The 21,464-nt window shown below is 41.0% G+C and overlaps 1 protein-coding gene across 1 annotated transcript in view; it reads left to right on the top strand.

Annotated features, from left to right (window-relative positions):
* Window positions 1-21,464, top strand: part of PTPN5 (protein tyrosine phosphatase, non-receptor type 5 (striatum-enriched)) — a 75,381-nt gene that overhangs the window by 36,820 nt on the left and 17,097 nt on the right. Inside the window, exons 2-7 of the mRNA XM_010131526.1 lie at window positions 3,260-3,441; window positions 4,358-4,477; window positions 6,321-6,404; window positions 11,110-11,348; window positions 14,232-14,421; window positions 17,425-17,509. Of these exons, the coding sequence (XP_010129828.1) occupies window positions 3,280-3,441; window positions 4,358-4,477; window positions 6,321-6,404; window positions 11,110-11,348; window positions 14,232-14,421; window positions 17,425-17,509 (880 nt within the window). The 5' untranslated portion in view covers window positions 3,260-3,279. The remainder of the gene's footprint in view (window positions 1-3,259; window positions 3,442-4,357; window positions 4,478-6,320; window positions 6,405-11,109; window positions 11,349-14,231; window positions 14,422-17,424; window positions 17,510-21,464) is intronic.

The following is a 21,464-nucleotide window of genomic DNA, read 5'->3' as shown; positions in this document are numbered from 1 at the left end:
AGCTGACAGAGTTAAATCAGTACAGAACCCTGGGTGGGCATCATTATGTTTGTTAAAATCTAATCTTTTGTTTTGGAGTGGCAACTTTGTGAGTAGACTTTTGGTTAATCCAAGGCACTTTCTTTGTATGACAGAGACGTGATTCTTAATCTATACTTTTATACTTAGGGATTCAGACAGTTCTCCATTGTTGTAGTTCTTGCCCGTGTTGTGTTTTACTGTAGTAGTGAAAATACCTGTTGATAACAGTATAGTTCAGCAGAGCTGGAGTTCTGGGCTCTTAGGCCCATAGAGCAGATCTCTACATTATGCAGTGAAAATAACTGAGAGTGGAAGTAGTCTGTTGTCCTTCATGCAGGGCAGTCGTAAGAAGGAGAATGTGACTCCTACAGTTGTTGCTAGACAACACTGGAATACTGGGAATTGGTCTTCAGGGCTGTGGAGAGGCAGAGATCCCCATGGTTACAGACACAGAGCGGTCCCCTAACTTTGACGTCTTTGTTCCAGAAGTCATGTGGTTAAGTGGCTTTCACGTCCTTGTATTAGAGTCAGCATTGTGTTTCCATCCTAGATAGAGGCGGCATTCTAAAAATCGCAGGCTGATACAGATTTGAAACAAAGAAATTCTGTTTATCTGCTGCATAAGGCAGGTGAATGAGGTTTTGGTCAGTTAAAAGCCCTTATGAAATATTCTTTCTTACAAAAAATAGTTGAAAACTGAGCTTGAAAACTGTATTCTCTGGCTCCTTGATCTGGTTGTTTTTCCAGAGAAGTTTTAGTCTGCTCTGTGTGTATCTTATCTTGAGCTTTGTGGGAGGAGTATCCAGGAAAGGAAGTCATTAGGATTTGGAAAAAACAGTAAAGATGTTCATTAGCCATTCTTAGGGGCAGAGGGGCATTATTTAATGGTGATAAAGGAGAACTAGAATTTAAAACATGCTTAGTGAAAACAGAAGGTTGGAGACTTCAGAGAGCAAGCCATAATAAACTATATGTTAATAGGCATTTTTGAAGGTTTATATCTCAGACACGGGTGCGTATCTTTTTGCATGGATTACAAAAATAATTTCTGACATAAAGATTCTGTCCCTGCTAAATTTCAAATTCCTGTTCCAAAACACAGAACATAAACATCCCACAAAAACCGCAGAAAAAAAATAGCAACTGTTAACAAGGATTTTCTCCTCAATTCTTGTGCAAATCCAGTGAGACACAAAGCAGTTTGAAAGCTTGAAAATCTTCAACATTAAGTTTTGGCATAGTATAGAAAACTAAAACAGAGGTCAGCATTGAAAGTATTGAGGCAGCCTTGACTGTGGCTGCTTTATGTGGCCACTCTGGTATCCTCCCAGAGAACTCTGAGTCCAGCTCTGTGTAGCATGGTAGCACGAGTCAGGCATTAAGCATATGGTCAGTGTCCCTGGACACCAAGGGTTGGGTCTGGGCTCTCTATTTCGTGAGGGATTTTGCAATGGACTGTAGATGGCTGGCTGGAGCCCGAAGGACAGAGAGGTAGAGCTCCCCTGGTCGCTTGAGCTGTAGTCCAGAAGCTCTCTGCTTTTCTTTAAAAAGTGCTATTCTCAAGCGGTTGTCTCCTAGCATTAAAGATACATAGATGAAAGTGAAGGAAGTTTTACCGCTGTGAGAAATACAGGCTGGGGCTGTAGATACGTCTTTAGTTCAATTTTTTCCCATGTTTTATTCACCTGTATTTAATATGAAATTTCAGTGATGTTTATGCAAATTACTGTACTGAGTCCTTCCTGGCAAATAGTCAGTTAATTTGAGCGTATACTTATGGTATGACATACATGGGTACACAGGTGTATGTCTGTCTACATGCATGTTCTCTAGGCTTCCTGAGGAATAACTGTATAAAGACAAGGAGAATAGCTGCACATAACCAGTTATACCCAGCATACCCTGCTGAGGCCACTACCCAGCTGGAGATACTTTGAAAATGAGAAGCCAGTAACCTGAGCTCCTGGGGAAGTACCTGGTAGTACCTTGCAGGTGCTGCTTCCTGTGTTTCTGGGTCTCCCCAGTCATTACACAGTGGTGATCCTCCTGTTGCTGGGCAGCAGTGGGAATGGAGAACCTTGTAGAGGAGGCCTTCAGCATTTCCCAAACATCTTGTTCTCTTGTGCAGGGATGGATGTCCTAAGCAACGTTTCAGTGAAGGGAGGAAGAACAGGATGGCAATAAAGGTCTCGTCCCTGTCTGCTCTCACATTATTGTATTTTAGAAATCAGAATGAGATATTTTCATGAATCGTTACTGTAGCAATGGCCAGACCCTCAGCTGGTACATGGATCCTGTGTTTTATTTCCCTAGTTAGAGCTGTGGCTGGTTTATGAATGCTTATCTGAGTTAGAGTTACTATTGTGAGATATTTAGAGAAATGTCTGGTGAGAGGAATGTTTTGAAGAAACCTGATCTCCACAATCCATGGAAGCGCCAACGATGTGTCCTTTCCCTGCAGCTCAGGTGACTGGCTTAGGCTCAAGGCGGCAGCATTGGGGCTTCCCTCCTGTAGAAAGATGTAACTCAGTAGCACTTAAGTCAAATGGGTCAGATCTTTCACTCCTTTTAGCTTATAAATACTCGTTCAAAATACTGAGGCACTGATCACTCCAGTGCATATTTCCACTGAATGGCATAGCATTACAACATTATTAAATAGCTCTTGAGTATGAATTCATCCAAGAAGTAGGTTATTAGAATAAAGTCCATTTTATTAGTGCCTTAAGACACTCAGCCAAAACCTAGAGCCTTGGAGCACTGCTCAGACACGTAACATGAAACAGTCTCTACCTCAGAAATTATAATCAAATTAGACAAAGCAGACAAATAACAGGAAATAGAGAAATTGAGGCAGGAAGGGACAAAATAGATTCTTTGCCACCATGTAGCCTGCAAGTGTGGAGCTAGGAGATAGTACAGATGGTTCCTTTTAAAAAATAAAACCGAAAAGGTGCAGCGATGTAAATGAGAATTTATTAGCAACAAAGCCCAGAATCTGCACCTCCGGAAAGAAAGGGAAAATAATTTATCCACCCACTCTCACTTTTTTTCTGACGAAGGCAGGTGAATACAGCTGCACTAATAGAGTGTGACGCTCACAATCCTGAGCTGCACTTACTGATGCAGAACTGAGAGGTAACCATCGTCTCTAGGAAAACAAAAGCCCCAGCAGCCTCCGCGGTGGCTGCGGGGTTACATACGATTCATTCCCTGCACATGTCGTTTTCATGTGAAGGTCTTTCCAATCCAGCTGTTATGGAGTCGCTGGATGAAGCTGAAGGACAGCAAGGACAGCTGAACAGGAAGGAGCAGTCCCCAAAAACCTCCCAGAAAACAGCACTGCTCGGTTTGGCTGCCCGGTGGAATGGATTAATGCCTCGAGACAGCATGTATCTGTTTGTCTTCTCGCAGATACTGGTAAGGCAGATTTCATTGCTCGGAAATGCTGGGACCCTTCTTTTAAGCTTTGTTGACTTGGGAGGTTTCCGCCTCATTCGTTGTAGGTGTAGCAATGGACATAGCTGCAGTCCTCTCATTTCTGCAGCCACCTCTCACAGCTTTGCTTTGCAAACAGCCCCTGTCTTTTGATGTCCCAGACTCCCATCCTGATCCCTGCCCCTCTGCAAAGGCCTCCTTTTCCAAATGACCTGTCTCCCAACAAATCCGTTAATGTAGCTGATATGTGCTACAGGTGAGGTGGATTGTTAAAAAGGGGATTGGGAAGTGTATCCTTTGAAGTTGGAGAGTGCCCTTCATGGTCAGGGATGAGGGTGTGCCTCTCTATGAGGGCAGTAAATCTAGCATCAGTGCTTTGGCACTTTTATGTAAACTGTGGTGTATGCAGCAACCTTAAATGGTACAAATTAAATGTTTTGACATGTGTATGTTCTTGTGTGTCTGTAGTGATGCCTGTGCTGTTTATGAGAGCTTTGCATAGTATGAGATAGGCCTTAATAGTCTTTTAATAATGTATAAAGTTCACTGAATTACCAGTTTTGATCTAAAAGTGATAATACTGGAAGTTCAGAAGTCAGAGGAATCTGTTACTCTTTTGATGTACAGGCTGCCATGGGCAGTCTTTTTGCTAGTGTAGACCAGAGTAAGATTGCCTCACTCAGTCATGTTCATTAGTTAATAGTAGCTGAGCATTAAGCCTTCAGCCTTTTTATTCTTGTTAAGCTACAGCCTAGAAAATACCTGACTTCTTGAAGCAAAATGATGATCAACATGAAATCAATGAGAACTAAATTAGTTAATTATGCAGGCTTGAAATTAAAATGAATGTTTGTATAATGAGAGATGCTGATTATGTATTTTCTGATTGATTGCATAGCTTCTCGGCGTGATGCTGTGGTACAGCACTTACGGGACCATCCCATCGAATCCAAATGCCTTTGACCTGCTGTCTTACTTGCTTACCCCATTTAAACAGGTTTTGTCACATCAAGGGGAGGTAAGTCCCTATACTCCTCTCTGATTATATAGTGGATGTCAGCATCTTTGGGTGGTGCTTCTAATATCTCTTCTGATTGAAAGTATAATACACACATAATATTCATATAATACAGTGACTGCTGCATTGTGTCCTGAAATGGTGAGAAGACTTTTCTGAACATAGATCCATGTTTTACCTTGAGGATACAGGGCTGGTTTTTTGACTGTGCTGTTAGATCAGCACAGCAGATTTTTCATAATGTGCAAATGATTGCAAATGAAACAAAGCAATAAGAAAGCAGCCCACTAAGGTTTAGCCCACAGTAAAGGGAGGGATAGAACTTAATTTATTAGGTTGGATAGAAGGTTAAATTCTGGAAGAATGGATCAACCCACATAAAGGATGCAAATCACAAGATTCTTAGTCACAAAATTCTGTTTTTGTTGAGTGTTTTGAGCATATCTATCTGCAGTAAAAGAATTTCAGGTGTACTAGGTGTACAGATTCGATTTATATCTACAAAATTTCCCCGGTAAAATTGCTTAGCTTCTCACCGTGACATAATGGCATGTGTACCAGTATGATTCATCTGATAAATTAGTGGGGTAATTATACCCAGTGCAGATTTCTCTAGTGTGGACAGAACCTTAATTAAATGGTGAGCAGCTACTTTCAAAAATCAGGTGAAATATATTCGCTATCAGAATGCTTAGAATCATTGTACGTAATCTTTGTAGCAGAGACTATGTGGTACAAATAGGAAAAATGACTCAGTGCTTCTTGTGGCTGAGGTACAGTGCAGACTGTCTTCTGTGTTCTTTTAACAATGTTTACGAGCTGCATGTCACCTGCTCTTTTGTTTATTCGAAAAAAACACTTTTTCTTTGACCTTTCTCAGATGGATTTATTATGCACAATCGGAGCTCGTCACAGAATATTGTCGGTATCTTATTTGTAGAGGGTCAATCATTAACAAATTGTTCCTTACAGAAAATCCCTGGTTTACAGGATTTTGACTTAAAATAAGCGTTCAGTGTGAGGGAAACAGATTCCTAGAATGCACCACAAGACCACCCCAAGTATGACTGTGCAGATGTTCATGCATATCTTTGAGGACTGTTTATTACAGCACTATTTACTGTGCAAATTTAGATTTGTAAACAGTAAAGGCAAAGAAGTCTTTTGACATGAAAATAAGTAAATGAAAGCTCTTAGTTTCTCTTTAGCTGTACAAGCGGATCAGAAACTGAGTAAGATTCCTTGCCCGCTGTAACACGGTAGAATTGAATTTTGCACCTACTACTGAGAGTAGGCTGAACTCTACACTAGTTAAATATGACTGATACTGGAGTAAATTTCAGTGCCAGCACTGTGAGTGAACGTGACAGTATTTTACAGAAGGCATAGACAAGTCCTCTGTGGCTGGGTTTTATATAAGGGCTCGCAAACACAGGAACAGTACTGAACTTTCTTCAAAGCCCTTTGCTACAGCATAAAATTACACTGACTGTGGTAATGAAACATTGGTCTGGGCTGCAAAATTGCATTGTGGATCACAATCTCAATTCTGGCAATGCATAAGGGGAGGAAGCAGATTTCCTGTTTACCTTCACGGTGAAGTCTGGTTTTTAGACCACCTGAGATGCTGGGGCTTAGAGATGGCTTCAGTTTCAGTCTTTTCCAAAGCCTGGCATTTTTTCCAGTTGGTGGTAGTGTCTTTTCCACAGGTGAGAGTATGGTGTGACTAAAGCTGCACGGGAAATCCAAGAATGAATACGCAGTTTGCCAAGAGCGTGCATGCAGACGCTGCACTGTGCCCCTAAATACTTCATGAATCATTGTCAATTCTGTTGTTTCACAGGACCTGACTAGAATCGGGAGCATTGTGGTATCGTACATCCTGCTGTCTTTAGCTTCTCTAGGACTGTTATTTGTAGGATCTCTGGTAAGTTATGATAATGCGAAAACTGTATTCATGCCCTCTTTCAGTGAGTTTTGTCAAGTGTCTAATTTACCCAAAGTTGTTGATGTTATGCCCAAGGTGATAGTAAAGCAACATCTTTGGGGCTATTTCTATATAATCATCTGCTTGCTTTAGGTAGAGGAATCACAACTACACTTATCCTTACTCAATTTCTTGATGAATTGGGAAGTACACTGATGGTTTTTATTCTTGCCACAGACGGGTAAACTCCTTTTACTTAAGTATAAGGGATGTGGCTGAGTAATGGGACCATCTAATATTGCTGCCTTATAAATTGCCTGCAGAGCATCCCTTGACTTAAGTGGCAGAATGAGCTGCTCCAGAGCACCAGCGTGCTTGTGAATGTAATGCCCTTGTAGATGTAGGCCAAGGCCCCAGCTGCAGAGCGCAATTAATGGCATGACTACAATTAATCTAGTTAGTTGTCAGCTGCTTGGGGACAGGTGAAACATATTGTGTTCCTCCATGATCTGTGTAACTGACACAGTTATGGGAAAGCTATGGAGAATTCTTTCTTTTTAGGGAGCTCTAGTTGAACATGGCTTTTCATACCCCTGTATACTGTTCTGTTAGAGTGGGAATGCAGTTACTGAACATGCAGGTGAAACATCGCCTCCTGTCCTTAACAGCAGTGCTCCTTCGGGTAGCTCAGGAAGCTGGAGCTGGACTATGTACGTGCCATTTGAAGTACATCAGGGAATCACAGGACCATTGGTGCAAGGGATGTCAGAGATTGCTAGTCTAACATCCTGCTTGAAGCAGGACTGTTGCCAACACTCGATAAGGTCAGCCATGCATTTTTATAGACAGGTTTTGAAAACCTCCAAGGAAGATGTATCATCTCTCTGGGTACGTGTGCCACGATTGCATGGCACTCTAGGGGAAGAATTTTTTTCCTAATAGCTGATCTGAATGTCTGAACTGAATTTCTGCAGCTTGTGGCTGTTGTACCTTGTGGTATGAGCTGCCACTACCAAGGAGAGTCTGTCTGCATCATCTCTGGTGCTGCCCTTCAAGGAGCTACATGCTGCTGTTAGATCACTCCAGCCTCCTCTTTGCCAGGCTAAGCAAGCCTGATTTCCTCTGCCTCTTTCAAAGGTCATGTGCTCCAGACTCCTGACCTCCTTTGTAGCTCTCCACTGGAACTGCTCCAGTTTGTCCATATCTGTCTTAAATTTGAGAGCCGAAAACTGGACGCAGTACAGCTGCATCAGTGCCAAAGAGAAGGGAATCACTCCTTTGATGTGCTGGCCACACTGCCTGGTAGGAAGTTTGTCATGTTATACCCCATGATTAATTTCACTCGGAGGCAGCACAGTGGCAAAATCTTGTTTAATGTGTCGAGTGAGTGTACTTTTTAAAACCACTCACAAGGCAAAGTAAGGAGTGTTAATGCCCCCATTATTGTGGTCATTGATATAATCAAGGAAGTTAGCCAGGTTTATGCAATTTTGTGCTTTTTTGATGCTGCTGTTCCTTATCCAGATGAATTTTGACCTCAAAAAATAAACTTCTGATGATTTTGTAAGTCCAAATATTAAAGAACAAAAATGAAACATCTGAGAATTGTGGTGAACTACATGAATTACAGGTCATTTTGCAGTAAACCATTCTGAGCTGGAAATCAGAACAGCAGCAGTGTCATTCTTATCTATATGCAACCTGTTTTGTGTTGGATGGAAGCATTTTATTGTTGACCTATTCGTAGTACGTAACTTTAAATGAAAGCTCTTCATTCCCAAATATTCTCATCTGAGTCTGAAGTGCTTTGCATATGTAGTAACTCCTTGCAAGTGAACACTTAGACCTGTGTAGATGAGAGCAGACGCGACTCGTTTTTTAAGTGCTGGTTAAAACTTTGGTACAGAAAACAGTTTTGTAACAGTTCCACGTAGTCAGGCTTGCTCTGTTTTGTATTCCTGTGGTCTGTGCTAACAGTCTTCTAGCTAAAATGGAGGAACGAGTGTCACTGTGTGACAACCTGTTCTCTGGACAAGTTGCAGAGCATCAGAATATAGGAGACACCCTGTGGGTTCAGGGCAATGGTCTGTCTTGCTCAGTATGTTCTCTCCAGCAGTGGCATTAGGAAGGAGAGGCTGATAGAGCATATGAGCCTTGTCCCTTCCTACCTACCTACCTGTTAGCTTCTGCTCTGACATCTTGGGTCACGCTGCTTTGCGATTTGAAAACATCTGCTTCTGCTACTATTTAGGAAAGAAGGTATAAAACAGTCATTAGCAGAACATTGAAAATAATGTGATGACGGAGCTGAGCAGGGTTTCTAGAATCCCAGCCTGTCGGCAGCAGATAGTTGCATGAAGACAGTTTTCATTTTCCCTTTTGTCTCAGTTGAGTGATTTATTTATTTGTTTGTTTGTTTTTTTTAATTGGATTTTAAGTGATGTGTTGCCTAGAAGGGACCTTGAGTGGGTCTTTTACATTGAGGAGTGCCTTTATGATGAAATCTTCCTTTCCTAAATATACTCTTCTCCCTTTATAGATGGACCTGATACATCAGTCCCACACTGATCTATATTCTAGGTGGCACACCAGTCAAAGGCAACTTAGGCTTTTTGTTGTAATTCAGCAACAGTGGTAATTTACAGTAATGCTTTAGTAGTTCCCTAGGACAGGAAGCAAATGTGCCTGTTTATCCAGGTACTCTGTTGCTTTAATGTAGAGCAGTAACTGTTTGTCTATATAACAAGGCTGAGAAATGGCAGTCCAGTGGACTCTCAGAAGTGATACCAAGAGAACGGAGGCCCTGTGTGGTCTGTGCACGTGCTAAAGCCCAGCTCATTCCTGAATTGGGAGATCTGCGACTCTTAACACCCATAGAGTGAATTCAGGAGAGCAGACCTCAGCTAACATTTGAAGCACTTTTCAGAGAATACTCAGGTGCCAGAATGCGTTGGGAGGTTAGCAATCACAGTGAAACTAAGGGGCTGGATAGAGAGCTGGAGGTTTGTATTAACGATGCTGTCTGTTTGTTTGTCTCCTATAACAACCCAGGAAGCTGCAGAAAAACAGCATTGATCTGTCTAGTTCTGAACAGGTTTTCAGCGCTGACTGTTTTTCCATTATTTAGTTTAACCCCATCACTTTTAAGGATAACTTCATTTCTTCTAGGGTCTTGGGCAGCTTCTTATTTGACACACACTTCTTTCAGCCTCAAGGAAAGCTGGTTTGTTTCTATGGTGAACTTTTTGTTCCTTTGGTTTTACAGTGTGTTAAATCACCAGTAAAAGTGTTACCGTACCATCTCTGGAATCTGTAACATGCAACTGGTGCCTAGACCTAACACTTGGCCCTGAGCACAAGCGTTGGTTTTGGTAGCAACAGCACTTTCCAGCAGTACAGAGTGGTTGAGTGGGTAGCTCACACTGTGAGCTGCTCAGCAATTACAGTCTCACAGTATGTGAAAGAACCATGGCCAGTACTTTGGAACTGGCATGCTCTCAAAGTCATCTTGGGGAATGAAAATAAAACTAGATCTCCAAGCTTCTTGCTTGTCATCCAGTAGGCCAAGCATGTACGACAGACTTGGTTTGGACTTGGCCCCAAATTTGTGTAAAATAGAAATCTAGTAATCATGTTCCTATGTTTGCTTTTGTAATTACTGTGTGCTCTGATTAACTGAAACAAAGAACCTTATGGTTTGAAATAACTGTCAAATGAATATTGCTGCTTTGTGAGAGTCTTAACTCACTAAAGCTTACTATGGACAGAAATTAAAACTTGCTTCACTTCCTTTCATTCTTTAGGCTCAGAGAAATGAGAGTATGTGAAGACACAGAGAAAAAAATTGTTGTTTAAAATCCTGTACAAGCTAATGTGCTTCAGTAGCCTAGGAAGAGAAATTTGACCTTTAATAGCACGTTTTCTAAATTCAACTGCCCGTTCAAAACCCATATAAGAAAAGGAGAGAAGAGGCTTTATGTTGGAAAATAAGACCTGTTATTCTTAGTTTCAAAAGGATGCATGACAGCACGTTTGTATAACATTCAGCCTGAGGGCTGCTGCTCCTAATTCAGTGCTAGAGGGATGAAGTTGACCTGAGGTTCCAGACCCTAGAATTCAGAGGAGGGCTTGAAATTTTTAACTGAGGCTGGTGTGGGGGATTAAACAATCTATTGATGCAACCTCCAAATCGTCTGGTGAGCCTCAAAACCAGGTACGTTAAAAGTACTAGTCTGTACATGTATTCGAGCAATTCAGGAAAATTGTGTTTACTTAACCTGTCTATATCTAAATTTTAGATGAAAAATGAGTAAGTCAGGAAAGAGGTGATTTGTAGAATAGCATAATAGATTTCTATTTTGTAAATAAGCCTAGGAAGGATAAGAAACTGAACAAAAGGACAGTGCTATCACATTGGCTTGCATATGATTGTCACAAGCACATTCCACTTGCACTGTATCCCCGAGTTAAGCCTGGCCAGCTCTGCGGAAACCTCTGTGACTGAAAGCAGGTTTGAATGGGTAGATGTGAATCCTTGTAACACGCACCACAAAGCTACTCCTGCATGGAACATTCCTGTCCTCTTCAGTTCTCTCCAATTCTACATTATAGCGAGCTGGGTTGCTGCCCTAAAGACCCGTCCTCTAGGCTGTATGGAAGGGCTGGCAACAAGCAGAAAGCTTTTTTAAATGTTTGTTTCCTCCAGTTTTGGCATCTACTCGGAGCCCGTCCAGATCCCCCCTTTCCGCTACAAGAGGACAGACGCCAGTCTGTGAGCCGGCAGCCTTCATTCACATACTCAGAGTGGACAGAGGATAAAAATGAGGATGACTTCCTAGATTTGGATCCCGTACCAGAGACTCCAGTCTTTGACTGCGTAATGGACATGAAAGTGGAGACAGATCCAGCTACTCTAACGGTTAAATCCGTGGGCTTGCAAGAAAGGTAGGGTAGATGTGACTAATAGGGGGAAGTCTGGTCCCAGGTTTTTGTGGGTTTAGGAGTTCTGCGCGTAGTGGAAAGCTTTATTGCCTTCATGAATGTCACTTTAAAATGTGGGTTTAAAGCCAAGCACCTGCTGTATTTCTTGTCTTGTTTCTAGTCCCGTCATAAATATAAATATATTAGCCAAAAAACATACAGTTTCTAGACAGCTATCAGTAAGTGTTATTCAAAAGCATCATTTCTTTGAAATAGCCATTCATGTTTGATCAGTCTCTTGCCATTCCCAGTGAAAACTTTTACTTCTGGAAGAGGTGGATCTTCTTAATTTTTTTTCTGTCACTCATGCTGGAGGATTAGTCCTTCCTCCGAAAGCAAACCATAGGACAAGTGTTAATCTGCAATAATTCTTACATAAATGGGTTAGTCCAAAAGTAAATTAATTCCTCTGAAGTTAAACCAGTAATGAAACTTGGGCTGAGCTGCTGTTCACTGCTTGAACCATCAGGGCAGCAGCTTCTCAAAGAAATTCATAGCTGGAAAAAGGCAGCTTTAAGATAAAAGGAAGATCTTTTTCTCTTCTGTGTTATTTCAGTTGTCTTGCTGAAATAGAACAAAGATCTTGATTATAGAAATCCTGTGAAGAAGCTCTGCAGAGGTGATGATGTTATGAATAAGAATGAGGTTACTGAAGGGCTCTACATAGCAAAGTATCATCTTCCTTTATTTCTAGGTTTTCAAGCTTAATTGGAGTGCTAACCATAGTTAATTCTTAGATCTAAGACTTAAAACAAAGGTCAGAACTTAGATTTTTGAAAAGTATGATGCCAAGTTTCCAAAGCTCCAAATGCCACAGTATAAAGGAATATTACAGAAGCTTTTAATTTGCACTCTGTGAGCTTAGAATGTTTTATCTCGCTTCATTCTTGGTTACAACAGTTGTCCTAAAATGTCCTACCTTTTATTGTTACAGTCTAGTTTAAATGAGAGCTTGCAATAACCTCTGGGGCTTGTCCCTGAGCCTGCCGCTATCAGCGAGTTTTGCTGTTTTTCATTGTGGGCAAGATTGGGCTTGGAATGCATCAGTCTTTTGTGCTTTTCACTATCCCTGATTTAATTCCATCTCTCTCATTTTAAAGATGCTGATATTTCTTCTGCAGGAAAGATACTCACTGTTTCAAGAGGATTGGGGAATAGCAGTTGGTTCAAGTAATTAATGACGATTTAAAAAATTGTCGTAGTAGAGATGAGAAAAAGAAAACAATTGCTTTAAGTTCTCACACTAGGTAGAACTTTATTTTACACTTAAGATGTAAAATAAACTTGTTTTCAACATACACATGTCCTTGAAGACAGGCATTTTGGGTTTGGGCTGTGCTCTGACAGATTGTTTTTTTACATCAAGCATTGGTCACTCTTCCTTTGGTGTTGTCTTGAATTCTCTACCTATCCCTCTGCTGATCCATTCCCTTTCTCCATCTTACTTCCCTCTCACTCTGTAACCACCTGCACCTTTAGAAGGATAGTCACTAGCTGAATTCAAACAGCACTGAATGTTTCTTTTAAGAAGAAATAATCTCATTTTGTCATGCTGAAGATCTAGTAATATCTTTATGAAAGTAGCCTTTTCTACCTTAAAAGAACTATAAGTATTTGTTACCAAATGCAGCTGTTTCTGGGGAGGAATGTAGTAGCTGTTTAACACCACACAGGAGGGCAGGACCAAAATCCTTTGAAAGGTGTCACTAAAGGTTCAGTGTCTACCACTAGTGGTCAGGTTTCATCCAAAATCATTTCCCCATGACTGTGAATCATAGCAGGAGGCTGGCTGCACATTCTTTTGGAAAAACTCCTGAATCCAGAAAAGGGCTGCGATCCAAGTAATCACTTCTACTGTCTTCTCTGTGAGCTGGTCATGCCTGCATGTTTACATGGTTTTTCAGTAGCTCCCGCAAACACCTAACGAGATTTTGCCAGTTGAGAGTTATCAAAAACAGGTCTGCTGTGTGGATGCATAGAACGTTACACCTAGTAATCATCATATTGTGTGATTTTATTGTTTTGTAGAGATATTTAAGTATAGATTCACTGATGGCATTTGAATCTTACTTTTGTGATATGTGAGATTGATAGAAGCTCCGAAATGCTTTAAAACTGCATTCAATAAAGAATGCAGGCATTTTGAACTTTTCATTTTATTGCGTGGCTAACGTACAGTAGAGTCACTAAAAATTCTACAGGCGACAGCACTCTGTTTTTAATGTAAGCGGTGAGATGTTGGGACCTTCATTTTACCCTTCTCATGATGTACAGATGTGGAAAGAAGGTTTTTAAGACAGAAAAAATTATTTGATGTAATGGTTGGCTTCTCATGTCTTTAATGTAGAACTGGTAACATTTATGCAGAGATCTTACCCCACTGGTGTTGTCTGTGCTACTGATAAATGGGTATTCAGTAGAATCTGGCCTGACAAAAGCTAAGGCCAAGATTTTCACCTGTGGTGTCTAAGATGTCAGTCCGTATTTAGGCATCCAGAAAGACGGTGTCATTTACACAAGTATGAAATCTTTCCTGCAGTTGCCTGCTCAGCACCTTTGACAAGCAAGTTGCTTCTATTTACATGACAAAGTATACAGTTACCTCACTACAGATAACGCTTTGAAGTTTTGGCCTTCACTTTCCAGTGTATAAAATCACCTTCTGGTCTTGTCTACACAAGAAGCATCACCCATTTCTCACACTTAGTGACCAAAATGTACACAGCAGAACCAGCTGGGTGCTTGTCTGAAGTCGCCCTTTATCTGTCAGTGGGACTGTATCCATTGCTGACAGTGGTGGGTCAGTCTGTTCTGCTGGAAGAGAACTTTCATCCCTCTGTTTTGCAGGAGAGGTTCAAATGTTTCGCTCACACTGGATATGTGTACCCCGGGCTGTTCTGAGCAAGGTTTTGGCTATGTCATGTCACCACGGGAACAGTCAGCCCGAGAATACCTCCAGACGGCATCAAACATCCTCACTGAAGAGGAACTGCACAAGAAAGCACTGGATCCTTTCATACTCCAGGCAGAGTTCTTTGTGAGTATCTGACCTCTCTCTTCTAGGAGCATCAGCAAAATGGGGTGTTGTCTCTCTTCCATGAACCTTGCTATTATTTTCTGCAAGTCTAAAATAAGTACATACAATCTCCACTTCCATCAGTGAAGCACTTAATACAATTCCTAAATTAATCATTCCTTTAAATGACAATGTCTGAAAGCTTTCAGTGATATTGTCATGTGAAAACCAAAGAAATTATTCTGGCAACTACAAAAACAAAAAAATCTTTGTTTTCACAAGTCTTTTTTTTTTTTTCTGTTGGCATGCTTTTTTTTTTTAACAAAAAAATCAAACTTTTTCACCTGAATACAGAAGAAACACAAAGTTTGCTATAGGCATAACTTCTTTAAATATGCCTGGAGTTGCCCTAGGGATGAAGTAACTCCAAGAGCATGCTCTTTGCTGTTGAATGCTTGACATGGAGCTACTTTCCAAGCCTGAGTGTTCTCCATTTAACTGAACCACAGAATTGCTATGTGACTCAGCAGGAGCCATAGAAAGTATGTCTTACTGAGCTTTTTCTGCACAAAAATTATTTACTAGTTGTAAGCCGCTCTGTCAGTTGCTTTTAGGAAGTATGTTTCCTTGGTTCACTGCATCCACTGTTGCTTTGGGAGAAAGAATTCTTCATCTCATTTTGGGAAAAATTAGATGTACGCAGATGAAGCAAGCAGTTGAAAACTGGATTTCTAAGTAGTTTAGGTTAAAAGCCAGGTACGTTTTGGTGTTGAGAGTACACTGGCTTTTTAGATCTTTACACTCTGAGTCTCTCCCCTAATTGCTTGAGTGTTCATGTGATAGGCATTGTCATGGTTATACCTGGCAAAAACCCCCAGTGCTGAGAGTCCTCTGCCTGCTAGGCAGGGTTGTGAATCCCGGCCAAGCTGGAAGGTAACAAGGGCACAGTCTTTGCGTGCTGGGGTATTTCAGAGCACGTGATCAAGAGCTACTGAAGTTAATGCTGCCAAGTCAGATATTCTTTTAAGCGTGGAATCTCAGCAGAGCAGGAGGAAGATGATGTTTTGCAACACAACAGCCCTTTTGACCTGTCCCGTTTATGATCTGTAAGGATCTGAAAGGGCAGGAGTAACACTTTGTCACTTGCTTTCTTCTCTCCTTGTGCAATTTCAGGAGTTTTTTTTTCACTTTACAAGCACATGGGGAGATGAGATAGTCTGGACTTCTGTTTTAAAACACTCAACCAGGTATCTGTGATCCTTAATTCACTTAGTACTGTACAAGTTGAAGCAGCTTTTGTTGTAGGCAAGTCCTGATTCTTTAAAAGTAAAGCATCTATTGCTGTTCTAGGAAGGAAATGTTCTCTTAGTGAGTGTCTGAATTGACTGCTGAACAAGTCCGCATACAATTTCATCAGTGTTTGAGGTGCAGTGTAGCTTTCAAGCAAAGAAAACAGTGTTAGAAATAGGGAAAAAAAATCTTCATTTCTCAGAGAGATTTTGAATTAATTTTCCTGATGTTCAGAAAATCATTCAACACCTAAACTATCCCAAGCCGTTTTCATTCTTGAATGAAAACTGAAAAAGCATAGATAAAAATGCTGTGTAATCAAGATGTCACTTCTGTTACTAAAAATTTTAAAGTAGTTACTTTTTTATGAAACAGTTATCACCAGCTAGCTCTGCATCATGTGTGTTAGGTCTGACTAACCTTGGTTTTCAAAGTCCAGACCCACAATGAAGCAAACAGCTGTGTTTCATTTCAGAAGACAAGTCAGAGGGGATGTCACTTGCAGGGCTAAGTCCTGAAATTCGTACAACATTTACAGTTTTCACTCAGACAGAAGTCCCCTTGATTTCACCAAGAATTTGCTTGACCAGTGAGTGACTAAGTCCCAAAAACAGACTGTGGAGCTTGGCTCAAGAAAAGTTTGCGGTGACTAAATACCAAGTAACGATTGCAGAAAAGGTGAAGGTTTCATTCCCATGATTCAGTGAGGGTTTCATTCTCTGTCAATCCCAGATTGATAGGAAACTACCACTTCAACAAAATGTTTCTAGCATTAATTGCCTCTGGTTAAGCCCAGCAGTACACTCAGTGCTGTGTAAGAGAGAGAAGGCACATAGTCTTCTAAAGCTCCAGAATTCAACATAGTCCATAGCTCTGCTTATCCTAATTTCTTCCCAGAGTGAGGCTTGTCTTACTCAATCCTGGCTTCTTGGGACCAGTGTGTCCAGTACTGGCCTCTCAGATCCAGTGTACAGCAGCTGGGATGACCAGCTCTGCTCCCAAATCCCATGAGCCCTTTCTCTGCTGACTCATCACGTCTGCTGACTGCAGGTGGTGGAAGGTTCCTGTTAGTTCCTGCCTGGCACTGGCCACTTGCAGGAGATTCCTAGTGAGCAATAAGAAGCCCCTCCTTCTCGGTGTGTTCCCTGGGTCAGCATTGTAGAGCAGGTAATCCCTGAACGCCTCTTTGCTGTCCTTGCCCATGGACCTTTAAAGTGTGGTGAGCAAGAAAAAGCGATGCTCCCTCAGCTCCACTGAGTCAGGTCAGTACACCAACCTGTCATAATGTGTGTCATAATTTGTAGCTATCAAATTATTTCCTTCCACCCTCAGAGAGGAAGAACTGTGAGTCAGAAAGGATGGTGTTTGAGGTCCATGGCTTTTGGAGCAGAGTATCTTATGTACCACCTTTTACTTAATTTGGTGCCTACACTTGCAATTCAATTCTAATGATATTAGAATACCGTTGTGTGTATTACTCAATGAATTAGTCACTATGAGCATTTTCATACTAAAAATTTCAGAAAAAGCCAGTGACAGTAAAAGGAAACATCGATCATATTTTGGTGGTAAATTCCTGGAAGTACTGTACCATAAGTCTCAGTTGACTTAATCACTTTGCCTCCCTCACAGGCAGGACGTAATAGGCTTGAGGTTTTTATTCCTCTTGCAAATCTAATAACGCTACCTACTGTGTTTTGTGGTTTTTTGTTTTGCTTTGTTTTGTTTTAACAGGAAATTCCAATGAACTTTGTTGATCCAAAGGAATATGATATTCCAGGCTTAGTACGTAAGAATCGCTACAAAACAATTCTCCCAAGTAAGTTTCTGTGTTTGAAGTCGCTGAGGCAGAGTGGTTTATTCCGCGCGCTGAAGGGCTTTGCACTGTCCTTTGGAGAATGTGCGAAACGTGCTGTCACTACAGTGTGGTGTCCAAAGGCCGTACTTAGGAAGCAGCAACATGGCTTCGAAGCATAAATCACATTTCAAAGAGGTACAGAACATGAAGAACTTAAGATCCACTGAACATCAGCTGCACTTATGTTTTGAAGTTATCAGAATCACAACATTTGATGCTGCTTAAAAATTCTACCCAAGAACCTGGTGTGTTTATTTAGATGTTACTTAGTGGTTTCTTCGATTAAACTCCTTTAGAAGGACTAAACAAATTCTAGCGACGTTATTTTCCTGACCAGTGTTTTTCTCAGAATCATGCCTCAGCTGAGAATATTGGGAACTGGCCTGATGGCATTAAGATGGTACAGAAAATCAAAATCTTTTTCTTTTCTATTACATTATTTTTATTTGTAGCTAGAAGTAGGAGTTTTGGTACAAATTTTCATAAGTGTCATCGTTTTCCCCTCTGACATGCTTAAAGTTATGATTAGCTGTCATGCCTGTTTTTTGCTCTGGGCCATTGTTAGAAGATTCCACAACTGGCTGCAGTAGCTCTGTTTGCAAAGCTCAGAAGGTTCGGTGTTAGGTTAGCACAGTTGAGTGCAGAGGAGGCAAAAATGTCCTCAGCTATACCTGTCATTTAGTCAATGAACCTGGGTTGGAAATAGTTCCAGAGGAGATTTTTTTTTTTTTTTTATCTAGACTTGCAACTCGGGCAGCTGCAGCCGGTGATCCAATGTGCACAGCTCTTCTGCTGACTTTGTACTCCATCTTAGCAAAAACATTGAGCCACGTTTCACTATTGCTGTGCTAGTGACTGAGGTGAATCCACTGGTTTTTGCTGAAAAGGGAAGATTGTAAAAGTGGCAAGTGATTTCAGATGCCCAGACTGCTAGATGTTAAAGTGATCTGTATATTCTGAATTTGGTACCTAATGTGTTGGGAACTGGATCCATTTTAAATATCTCATATTGGATGTTTAAACTGAAACAGCGGGATTGCTGGAATTTTGAACACCTTGTTTCAGAGTTGTAAACAGATGCCAACTGGCCCGTTATCATGTGTTTTTAAAAGCGATCACTCAGTGGGTTAATTATTTCCCGCAAACTTATCTCAGCTATATGGATATCTGCTAGCAGTCACTGTTGTTGCTTTGACCAGATGAGATAACTCATTTCTACCCTACCATGCATCCACGGGTTAAAAGGCTTATTCCAAGCTGATTATGATCTGGATATTTTTTCTGAATGAATTCCAAAGCTAGTGACCTCTGTGCAGCTTTGTCCCTGGCTGTGACCAAAGGATGGCTTGATATTGCTGAGGAAAGAAGAGGGCTGGCTGTTCGCTTTTATCCAGCTACGTTCATTTCGAAGGGCTTGGTGCTGGCAGGGAAGAGGCTAGCAAGGAGGGCTAAACATCACCTTCATGCTTCAAAGCTGAGGATCCTGGTAAACGATCCCTGTGTGAAGTAGGAGAGGAAACTGAAGGCAAGATGAGGGAGAATTGAGTGCTTTTCAGGCTTTGACCATCCACCGACTTCTTTTTCTGAGCTGACCAAATGCAGCCTGTGCTGCCTCGAGTATCTACCTTGCAGTCCTCCGTGCTGCGGCTGCAGAAAGCAGTCCTGGCAGGGGCTGCTGAACAAGCTGCAGGAGAGTGGACTCGAACAACTGAGTGTCACAGGAAACAGCAAATGTTTGATTAGCAAACTAGAGACAAACCCAAACCCCAAATTGATAAAGTGACTAAAATTCCCTTACCAGCTGTATCCGAGAAGCAATCTAGGCAGTTACCATTAAAAGATAAACAGTCGCTTAATATAATGATCAGCCCTAGAGCTGATGGCAGTGAGAGATGTGATAACAGTCTGTAATTCATCTCGTTTATATTTCTTCTGTAAATTCTCCAATTTTGTTGTTGGTAGTAAAATGGCCTAGAAGGTGGCTTTTTGATGGCAGAAGGGTGTTTTGGCAGAAATGCCAAGCTAAGGAGGTTGATTTGAATATTTCATAACTGAATTTCTTCGTTTGAAGACAATCCTCTGCTGGGGATGAGTCCTATGGCATTTCCTGGAAAATTTCTTTCAGGTGTCGGGAGACACTTCTTACATATATAGAAAAGGATGTTTTTGTTACAAAATTCCAGAGGTGGCAAGAACTTCTTGGAGCATGTTGTGTATCAATCTTACTGAGTCCTTTTCTCAAGAGGAATGTCTAGACAGACTTGTTAAATTTCTACATAGCTCCATTGCTTTTACACCATTTTAAGTTATGCAGAACATTTCAGTTAAGTTTAGTGAGTTCCTTTAAAATGTTAGACATAGGATCAATGCAAAATGGCCATCAAAGAGACCGTGGAAAAAACAGCTGACACATAATTTGGTTTCTTAGAGATAGATGCTACTACTGCTTTTTTAAAGGTGTGGTGTCTTCTTGAACCTGGCCTGTGCACTGCTTTTGTCCTGGGAGAAATGTTTTCATGAAGGGTAGGATTTGGTTTTGCTTAAATGATTCTATGGAAAATTTTAAATTCATACTGCAAACTCTTATATTAAAATCTTCTAATGATTTTTTTTTTAGTAGGAGTTACTCCTGTTTATGTATTTCTAAGAGGTGCGATCAAGCTTCAGCTGCACTTTCTGCCAAACAGTGCACATTTCGGTATCAGCAATGCATTAATAGGCCTCTCATACAAAATAAGGTTGGAACTATTCACTAACACACTACCTTAACAAATGTAAATACTACATTAACAGAAAAATCACAAGCCAAGTGTTATAATTTTTAAAAATTTAGAATTTATAAGCATTCTGGTATTTGTGGATACAGCAGTAAAAAAGTCCACAGTGAGAAGTTACTCAAACTGTACTGCAGTTGAAGATGAAAAAGCTCAAAAGTCTATGGCAACCGTTGATAAAGTTCCTCAGATCTGTTTCGTTTCCTGCTGGAGACCCACTGTGAGATGGACAGCATAGTAGTACTGCTGTTGTAAGTGGGGAAAAATCGTGTCGCCATACTCGGATTTCAGCAGACTCCATGGATGACTGGATAAAAGCCAGGCAAAGGGACTGCGTGCGAGGGGTCTAACTACCCAGTCCAGTGACATTTGAATAAACACCTGGCAAACAGTGACACCTTTCAGTGGTGCAGCATGTCGCAGGCTGTCAGTTACTGATTTAAAAGCGGGTTTTTTCTCTTGTCTCACTATTTCCCCAGCGCTAGAGAGGTGAGCAAAGCTGAGCAGGAAGGAACTTGCTGGTTTGCTGTGGAACAGTATCTTTAATATCTTTGCGGACTGTGATTGTATTACCACATGATAGATAACACGAATCCGTTCTGGCTGAGGGCAGTGTTTCATGCTGAGTCTGTTTGTAGTACTGCAGAAATCACTATGTGTGTAGTCCTTTGTGCTTTACCCAGTATCACACTATTTTTGCATATTTTTTATTTTGTTCTGGTTTCCAAGCAGGCTGGATTTTTTAATGAAGAACTCACCTGTGGTTTGTTTTTAATATTCTCCTGGTGATATACGCTGTTGCTGTTTGCTGAGGCCTCTGTCAGGAGAATGTTTCTTCTCAGTGATAACAAACCATGTAGAACTGGTGAAAGTGGGCCTGTGTCAGCTCACATTAGAATCAGTCGAACAGCTCCCTTTGACTTCAGAGGGAGTTGGACTGAACTTCTTAGGTGAAATGATGTTTTCTTTTGTCATCTAATTAAAAAAAGAATAATTCTTTGTAAACAGCCCCAATGAGGGAGACTCAAGTACTGAAGAGTCTTAGGCAAAGTACAAGAGACTGTTAATGTTCATTAATTTCTTTTTAACCATTATATTTATTAATGGCATGTCCTGGAGTTTAGTTTGGTGCAAGATGAAAC

Source organism: Buceros rhinoceros, unplaced genomic scaffold (genome assembly GCF_000710305.1).
Source record: "Buceros rhinoceros silvestris isolate BGI_N320 unplaced genomic scaffold, ASM71030v1 scaffold12662, whole genome shotgun sequence".
NCBI lineage: Eukaryota > Metazoa > Chordata > Aves > Bucerotiformes > Bucerotidae > Buceros > Buceros rhinoceros.
The sequence above is the reverse complement of the archived record's forward strand: the minus strand, read 5'-3'. Positions and strand labels throughout refer to the sequence as shown.